The sequence below is a fragment of the Melanostigma gelatinosum genome (assembly GCF_949748355.1).
Source record: "Melanostigma gelatinosum genome assembly, chromosome: 13".
Classification (NCBI taxonomy): domain Eukaryota; kingdom Metazoa; phylum Chordata; class Actinopteri; order Perciformes; family Zoarcidae; genus Melanostigma; species Melanostigma gelatinosum.
The window spans coordinates 21,648,847-21,658,777 of record NC_136646.1 but is presented as its reverse complement, the minus strand read 5'-3'; the positions used below and the strand labels follow the sequence as shown (position 1 = coordinate 21,658,777).

The window sequence follows — 9,931 nt, the reverse complement described above, 5'->3', positions numbered from 1 at the left end:
CTTCCAAATGACTAACAGTACCAACTCTGTCACGTTCTACATATTTTGTGTCCATATTTTCAACCGTAATTTTATCTTTTTCATATTTTGTCTCTTGACTTTTGTACTGTTTATTGTTATGTACCAAATCACAAATACAAATCCCTTGTTTGTGCAAACCCACTTAATAATAGCACAGTTTCTGATTCTGATTTAGCACTAAATAAATAAGAGTTCTATAAAATACATTTCAGTGGGCTTGTCAAAAGAAATTCAAGTGTGCTTTTAAATTTTGAATGTGTCTTAACTGTGATATAAGGCCATGGTGATGAATACATTCAGCAATTATTGAATCATAATTATTTATCAATTAATAATACAATAAAAGTAAAAAAAAGTGTATTTTTCCATTAAGCCATTGACCATATTTCTGTGATGAAGAAACAAACTGAAATACAGTATCGTACGAGCAGAGAGAGCGGATCTTTGGGTTAATGAAACAAAGAACAGAGGATGAAGGTAAATCCACCTGCTCTCATTTTTGCCAAGTCTGCATTCATCAACAGTTTCTGTTTGCATTTTTCAGAATGTCATCTAACGTAATTTGTCCATGTTTTTCCTCACATCACATTGGTGTAACTTCACTACAATCATGCACAGTCAGCTGACACTAATCAGACTCCTACAGTTTCCCGGGTAACGCTCCATGTTGCAGCCTCAATGATCCATATCTGGTCCAGGCTGCAGCGTATCATCTCGTTCCATCTGTCTCTGTAAACAGTCGCAGGAAGGAAACAACTGGAAGCTGCTGCTGCGGGCGTTTTAGATAAACCTTAGTCAGCAGCATCCACAGCACTTCACTGGTGGATAATGTGCAACCTCCAGTCACTGGGACATGAGATGCTGCATTTGGCACACAAATCACTACCTTTACTGGCTTGTCAGATGGTGAGAAAAAAAAGCTTGAATATTTTTTAAATCAATCAGCTTTTGCTGATATTATTATTTCGTTAAAGTTGGTCAAACAGATCTAGGGAGAGTTTAAACTGGAGGATAATGTCATCTCAAAAGAACCTTCACCATAGAAGAGTTGAAATGAGTTTGTCGCAGAACAAATCCTCCAACAATATTGGGAAAGAAATTATCAGGACCTTTCTAATTAGTCTTGCTTTTCGCAGGTCCTATTTAAACTCCAGATATAGTAACATAATATAAGTGTCTGCATTCCTTATGTTGTAATGATCAAACTTGTATTGCTTTTGTGGCACAGGTGGGGGCTGTGTGTCCTCGTTGAATCTATCTTCTCCAAACAGGTGAAAAAAGAGCAGAATAAGAGCTGCCCTTCCAATTAGGAAACAACACATTGCAGGAAATGTGCAGTCCTAAGCAAAACAACATATACCTTAGCTGCAGCTAATTGGCCAGATGGTGTCACTGCAAGCAAAAGTTTAAACTTTGTCAACTTACACTTCGTTCTAAGAATCATTTTCTCGCTGCTTCCTAAGAAAACACACCCCAAGGAGACTGAAATCGGAGGAGGGGGACAAAGGAGTCTGTAACATGCAGTATTTATTGGCAGCAGGTCCGGGTCTGCTGTTGGCTGCACACACGTTGATTTCCTTGTTTGTGTGGGCAGTAGTATTCTGAACCCAACATGGATTTTCACACAGTAAATGTGAGGGATTGTATCCCATCAAAACCCCGTGTTCAACAGCATTTAAGTTCTCCTTCATAATAATGATTTTATAACAATGAAAAACTATATTCAGTGCATCAGCAGCTGAACAAATCATGTGAAAGTGATTTTCCTAAAGCAGGGGTAGGCAACCTGAGGATAGCTTAACCAATGGCACATTGTTTTTCTTTCAGCATTCCGTGAAGACCGGCCCTGCTCTGCCTCTGATTGGCTAGAACTAGTTGTTAAGTTAACTGCTGATGATGATTGGTGATTATATCACATTATAATGATTTCAACTCGAATGTGGATGTTTTCATAAGTATGGCAGCCTTCTTGTATGGAGCTCTTATAATTACGATGAACTGATTACGGGAGAAAATTGTACTGTTTCTACGCCAGTTGCCTACATATGAATGTAATACAATTACACATCTGCTGGAGATTCACATTTCAATGTGGTGTCATAATAGACGTAATGTTTATCTTCATGCCGATATGTTACACGAGAAAATTTCAAAATGGCACTTTATATGGAAAAAGGTCGCTGACCCCTGACCTGAACATAGCAGCCCAAACAGGCCTCCAGATCTTCTGCTGGTAAGAAGTCATATTCTGCACATGGTTGTTATTGTTTATGGTGAGAGCTGTTTAAGCCAAGACTTCATTGCGGGCCATCTGGCTCTCGGCTGGGGAGCCAAACAGTTGATTAAAGAACGCAATTAGCGTGGAACAGGCTCTGTCAGCTCACCCAGCAGGGATTAAAGAATGCGCTCATTCATTGTGACAATCATGCTGTTGTGCATACAGTATGTGGGATGGGCGATTTCTTCGATCACAGGATCTCCTCAAGAGTGCCACACTGCTCCAGAAATGTTCATACGAGGTCAGTTTCTAACCAGGATTTGTACGTCGGCTGCAGCCAGAGTGAACTTTTACAATTTATCAGTCTGCAATGGCGGACAGAGGGTCCAGTCCCATGCGGGTGTAGACAAGATGCTGAAGACTGACACAGACAGTGTGACGAAGCCAATTGGCGAAAGCTAAACAAGTGAGAAATCATCAACAAAGTCAAGAGCCGACATCTCTGAAAGGCCACTCCCAGACAGCAGGGACAGCAGGGAAGAGTGGGCTGCCAGAAAACCACTCTGAGGAAAAATCTCATCAACCTTTCACGGGCAGCAGGGACAAGAGAGGGACCAGGATTCAGGCTGCGTTCTGAGAGAGTCGGAAGAAAAACCTATGATGCAAATAGAACTGTTCTCTGTTTGTCTGTCTGCACACCTGCAAGGCCACTTTTGTGACATTACAGATCACAATATGTTAGCACAGCCTGTGTGGGACCGTCAGGAATGCTAAATAGAAACGGGTACTGCAGACTGTGAAGCCATTTTTCAGTTTCTGATCTTGTGAACTCAAACAGCTGCTGTACTGACTCATTCTGTGCCACAGCTGAGAACATTAAAAAAATACATTTCTAATTCAGCACCACAAAAACAAAGCATGTGTGTTTTTCTCTTTATGTTCATGTTGATTGCATTGCTATATATGTTTCTTTTATTTTAGAACAGATGACTCATGCAGGGAAGTGGGACTCTGAGCCTCCCTCTTGGATGGAAGCGTATGACTCCCATAACTTCAGAGCTGGTACCCGCTGAAGGTTGGACACAATCGGGCAAGTGTTTGTGGGCCATGACCCAGATACTTATTTCCAGTCCAGGACTTTGGACACTGCACCACCACGGCATCGTCTCCCGTTTCAGTCCACACTCACGAGCGGTGCAATGATTCAACAAAGACGCTGTGTTTCCCGCGTGAGCGATGCTTTAGCAGTGTAAACGCTCACTTGAGCAGGAACATCTGGGAGGGCAGTGTTCCCTGTGATTACAGCCATGCTGGTGACACTGTTTACTGGGTGTCAGAGGAGAATTGAGGGTTCTGACTTTCACTGATCTGGAGGAAGTCCCTGAGCCAAACCCAAAACCAACAGCGGTGGACCAAAATAGTCATTTACTGCACGAAAACATTCAAACCCAGTCAATAACAGATCACAAGAAACTTTAATTCATGAAATCTGTTTTACGTGAATCTAACTCATAATATCAGTGATCATTATCAAGTGAAAACTCTAATTGTTTGGCTGTTTGCCCATAAATGCTTGGTTCATTTTGTGTCAGTGTGCTTCATGTTTAGTGTTTGTGAATATGGCGCCATCTGCAGGCCAATACCGAGACTTGCCTGATTCAAAAAGAGGTGACGTTCTGCGGAGGGACCATTTCTTACATTTCTACATCCTCAGTTCCGTTCCTCGCGAGTGACATATATTTGATACATATTATCTATCTATGTATAGGGAGATTCATAGATAGATATACATATGGTGATATAATTGAGTGATATATATTATATACACAAACACTATTTTATTTCTGTGGAGACATCCCACAATGCAACAGTCGTAGATGTTAAATGCTTCTCTTTTTGTACTGTAATGAAGAAAACAAGCAGCCAATGAGATCTCATGTGTTCGCAGTCTGCGATTGAGGGTATATGAGATCACTCTCACCGAAACAATCTGTAACTGTGTTGTGATAAGATCAAAACCTTTCAAGGACCTTTCTGCCAGCTGAAATATTTCCCTAATGGGTTTCTGTGAAAATGGAAAGAAAGTGTCACAGCAGGCTTTAAAATAGAAAAGCAGGGAAACCTGTTTTCTTATTAGCACACAAGATCAAAACAAATGAAAAAAAGTTGAGTCAAACAAACCCAAAGTCAACTTAAGAGTTATAAGACAGGCGTTGCCCTGTCTGCTGCTGAGTTTTTATACAAATAAAGCAGTGTTGTTGTGATCTGATCTTTCCCTCGCTGATTAACATTTCACCTTTGGACTGAGTTTCGACTGAGGAACGCTCAAGTTACCTTTCCATTGTGTGATTGTAGTCCTTATCACTTTCCAGGAAGTACACACAGTGTGTCTGTCAACAGTGTTCATTTTGTCTTTTATTTGAACAACATAATCAATATAAAGGTGTCTGCAAAAACACAACTCCTTATATTCTTTCACCATTTAATGAAAAGAGCCTGATGACAGTAAAACAAAATAAAAAACACAATAGAAGTCAAATAACTATGCCACGACCATTATTACTGTGACATGCTATATTTACAATGGGCACACAGGACATGCATTGATTGTGTCAGTACATATCACACATTGGGTGGTCGTAACCGCAGAGGAAATCTGGCCAAAGGGCAAACTCCTGGATGAAAGGTGCTTTTCTCAAGCACTTGCCGGCGTCCGTGTCACACTTGCACAGCAGCTTTTCACACTCGTCCTTCAAATCGTCTGCAACGAAGAACACAAAGATCTTCTTTCAGGGACAAGAGGACGGTGGTTCTCTCATTAACATCGTGTCATTTGTTGTGAATTATTCTTACACTTGCAAAGTCTTGACTGTCTTACAAACAAGCCCAGCTCCATTCATTTTGCCTCCAAATGGTTCATTTGCTGCAGTTTCTCTGGAAATTACAGACATCTGGCTACTGAGACGTAATTGTGGTTATTCTGAATTTATCTTACGTTGATTTATTTAAAGAACTTCAAAAGCGACCCACTATTTTGGTACTTAAATACATAAACCCCATTAAGTCTGTTGCTATTTATGTAGAGAAATTACTGTGGTTTATGGGGGCTTAAAATACCATGAAATACGTCTTTCCCCTCCAATTAACTGCCTGTTTACTGTTTCCGTGGATATTTGTAGATCACACACTGCCTGATCTGTGTCTCACTTTCAGGTTTACCCGTAATGGTGTGTTGCATGGTACACAAAGCATCATATCTAAGCGTGCAACCACTAAAAATAAGAAAGCAGCAGCTGTCTGACTTTCAAAATAACAAAATCTCATGCCTACATTCACTGGCAGGCCCCATCCCCTCTCCTGTAGAAGCAAGACACACAGATGTTATCATTTTTTTGATTATTTGTGTTAGTTTTCTGTCTTATTGTGGTCATTTTGCATCTTTCTGTAATTATTTTGTGTCTCTTTGTGGTCATTTTGTGTTTTACAGTCATTTTATGTTTCATTTTTAGTGGGCATTTTGAATTTTTCCTGGTCACTATGTGTCTCTTTCATTGACATTTTGCAGGTGAAGGCCAGGACACTTTGGGCCCCAAGGCCTGAGTCCGGTCGGCCTACTTCGTAATCCATCCAATGTCTAAGCACTAAAAATCCATTACCACACTCAGCTTCCTTGTCCTCACACGTCCACTGGTACTGGTCTGTTTTGGTACTGCAGCCAAGACGTTCTGCATCTCCATAACAGCAATCATGTCTGTGGCAACACCTACATACAGAGAGATTCACAGCAGCATACATGTTTTATTTTGAAAGGCTGAACTCTAGACAAGGCAGGGTCAAGAAAGCAATAGGTGGGTAATCGCAGCGCTGTGGTTCGAGTCCTTTGAGGCCTTCTTAAAAGCAGGGCAGAGGTTTTCACAACAGATAGTTAGACGTCAGCTGGCTTGAGGGGGTTCGGTGTCTTGCGTAAGAAGGAGGAAAAAGAAGGAGACGGCAATTAGGCTTTGAGGATTTGGGTGTGGAATTTGTGGAACTATTTTGAGGTACCCATTGGAGCACGTGAGGGAGCTGAATTTGGACATCATTCCCCCCTTCTATCCCATCGCACAGCATTTGTGGTTCAGCCGACGCATTCAGAAACGGAAACTGTGTGTACACAAGCGGGAAGGAGGAGGCCAGACTGAGAGGAGGGAATAATGTGTGTGCATGTGGAGAGGAGGGCTAAACATCACCATGGCACGCTGAATTATATCTTTGGCGTCACGTAATGTATAGGTGGGCCGTGTATAGTGTCAGCTGAGTGTGTACATTTTGGCTCACACTGTCATGCAGATGTTCTTGAAAATAAAAAGGCCCTGACAGTGTCGTATTTTCTTGAGAAGAGTGTGATTAAAGCCGGTATCCTCACCAGTCGGCCCTGTCTCTGGGCCAGCCCTGACCACCCAGACCACAGTAGCATCCATACATCACGTAAGCCAAGGCAGATCTCCCTGTGCTGCATTTGATGACTTCTGCCAGCTCCAGTAACCCTCTTTTGGTCCGCTGGGACCTGCGTGTCCCCACAGAGGCCGCAGCCACTGCGAAGGGAAATGAAGAATGGAAGATGAAACTCATCTCTCGTCTTGTAAACAAGTCTCAGGTTGTGCACACCCGTCCACAATGTGTAGTGAAGCTCTGCCCGACTGATTATGTGGTAGTATGTGATATATGGGTATATATGGGATGCATTATGTCATATTCAGGGGTGGACACAATAATAGGAGCTGATGTCTCTTTGACACAATTAAACAAAATTGTCTTGCGTTGGTGTTCCTTTTCTTTTGTCCACAGATACACTGAAGCTTGCCAGTTTATTAGGTACACATAGCTGAAACCAATGCAGTCTGATGCAACAGAAATCATACCGTCATGGTTGTAGCATTCAGTTTTCATTGAGATGGGTTGATTTAACGTTATGATCATTTTGGAGGATGCAGTTTGTTTAACTGTATTGCACCGTGGATGTGTTTCTATTGTTTTTCCCACAACATTTATATCAATGTGTACCTCAACAAAAGCATTATAACCTATGCAGGTAGGATTTATTGAACCATTATGCATTCGATTTAACTGTTCTTAATAAACTGACAACTGAGTGTATAGTTCGACTTCCAGTCTGTTTCTTCACATGCCTGTGTTTCTGCACAGAGCCTCAGTATACTATTAAGTAGGATTCTGATAATTGACTCTCCACTCACATCTCACACCTCCACCAGAAAGCCAGGTTCAGACTGGAAATGAAGGAGAAAAGTAGAAAATGTTGTGCAGCAAATTGCCTTTGTTTGCACTTGCTGCCTTAGAATAACACTTTCACTGACTCCCTCTGCAAACACCAGTAGTGTCCCTTCCTGTTCCCTTGTTGCACTCCCTCTGAGTCCTTCAAAATAATTTCTTCACGACTTCTACTTGGAGCTCCACTATGAAGTGACAAAAATCCCCTTACCAGATAACAGGAGAAGTATCCGCCAAAGCGCAGCCATGGCAGGCAACAGGCGGCTGAACTCCACACCAAGTGTTCACGCACTCAGTGAGTGGAGCTCATTGGGTGGAGAGCATCACCTCCTGAGCATCACCATTGGCCCGAGGCGAATCCAGTGCTTGTCAAACGGTACGCCCCCTAGAGGACACACCCTGCGGGATGCTACTGCTACTCAGTACCCAATTAGTGTTTATCTCCAGGCTTCAGGCTGCTAATGTTGTGTAGATGACATTTTTACTTTTCGGGCACACATATATGAAAATCGAATCATATATATATATATATAATTGTAATGGTAATTTGACGTAGTATATATTTCTACTCAGTATATTGCATTCATAAGTCATTTTGCTCTGAACTTTGTTCACAAAGAACTAACTGTGTTGTATGACAATGTTCCAGCGCCAAGGCCTTTGGGCCGCTTGTTTTGGTTGCTGACCGTTTGTTGTGGAATGTTGTTATCAGTCTGAGAACCAAATGTCTGTAACCTTGGCCATCGGCCCCCACTTTTCCTCATTCTGTGTAAAGAAAGCGTGTTCACTTTCTTCTTGGTTCTTCCTCACTGAGACTGTACGCATTCTGTTGTGATGATTGAACCTTCGCTGCGCAGAGAATAAAGACAACCTGGTTTTTGGTATAGCCATTAAAACTAATCTTTCCATTGTTTAAGACATTGTTATTTATTTTCTAAATGTGTTTTGTCTCTAAAAAAAGACTTCATTCTGGGATGTTGCACCAATCCTACGATATAATATTCACAAAAAAAGGATTCTCTTCCTGAACTGTGTGTGACTCAACTGCAGGGAGACACAAAACAAATCAAACATGCATTTAACAGACCGGAGTCACTCTGGATGATCACTTCATGTGTTTATTTATTTGTTTACACATACAACTCAAGTCATTGTGAGCTTTCTAAGTGGCATCTGTGTAAATTGGGTACGGAGAAGATATTAGAAATGAATCAAACAAAACTAGAAGAGGCTGTGTTGAGTTGAGGCACCGATTTCAATGCGCTTCAAGGCTAATTGTTGCTGACGCAGCACGTTTTTAGTTTCTGTAAGCAACACGATGTGTGGTTCCACTTCCTCACAACAAATGCACCTTCCGGATTATGCCACTTACACTTTGATAACATAGTTTCCCCTCCATGATCATAAAGACTCCATCCATCTTGTAAATGAACATGTCAGCGGGTGAACAGAAAAGACCTTCTTTCCATAAAGCAAACTGTAGCTGTCATTATTGTCAGTGTGATTTACTGAGCAGCACGTCAAGTGCTTGAGTTTAACAGCTGAGATTGTTTCTTTGACAAATTGCAGAGCTGATCTGAAAATGGCAAGAATCGTGTCATATCTTTGGGTTTCATCTTTTTATTATGTTTTCTGAAAGTGTATTTTCAGCTCTGGGCTCCATTGTCATTCATAATGTGGGAGCAGCTGGCAGTCATATCAGGGCAGCTCAATCATAAAAGGCGCACGCATTGGGTTTTGATAACAGGGGACGTATAAGTCACAGCGTTTCGTGATTCAGTTCCTCGGCGATGCTCCTGCACAATGTGCGATAAGCGCCTCCTCCTGGCAGTTATTGCAGCTGCCAGGGTGACTGCTCTTCGTGAGAGGAGACGCATCCCTGCATCCCTGTGTATCTGATCATTTTCAGCTCAACCTATCCATCGCCACAAAATCCGGTGAATGTTGAGATCGTATCGAGCGGAACACCTGCCTGGGAAGCCTGACTGAGCTACAAATGTGCAACGAACCAGGCCGAGAGCAAAATCCCAGAGGATTTAAGTTTCATAAACTTGTTTTCTTGACATAAGCCTGCCAGAAGGTCGAGGTTGGAATCCTAAACCTGAACGAGAGAAGATGAGATTTTTCAGACTAAATGAAAGGCTTTAGGCTGTATTTCTCCTCACACAGATCTATGGATCTGCTGCCCTTATATATATCTATAATTGTTTTGATAACTCTAATTATGCAACGTGCAAACTCATAATTTCTACATGACAAAATGAAACATGATCAGATAAGTTATGGAGGACGAAAGAAGAGAAAACCGAACTGATTTCAGAACCGAACTGATTTCAGAAATAAGAGTGGGGTTGAAAGACGGATCTTATTCCTAATACTGGTTTAGTATTATAACACTATTGTAATACACAATCCTCATATCTA

General features: G+C 41.7%; 1 protein-coding gene across 1 annotated transcript; it reads right to left on the bottom strand.

Moving 5' to 3' along the window:
• Window positions 1–4,833: 4,833 nt before the first annotated feature.
• Window positions 4,834–7,778, bottom strand: pla2g10 (phospholipase A2 group X). The gene is made up of 4 exons (XM_079281890.1): window positions 7,719–7,778; window positions 6,645–6,813; window positions 5,896–6,002; window positions 4,834–5,000 (listed from the first exon to the last, which is right to left on the bottom strand). Exons 1-4 carry the CDS (start codon window positions 7,753–7,755, stop codon window positions 4,852–4,854), a joined length of 462 nt encoding a protein of 153 aa, XP_079138016.1. The 5' UTR covers window positions 7,756–7,778; the 3' UTR covers window positions 4,834–4,851.
• Between the last annotated feature and the right edge of the window lie 2,153 nt (window positions 7,779–9,931).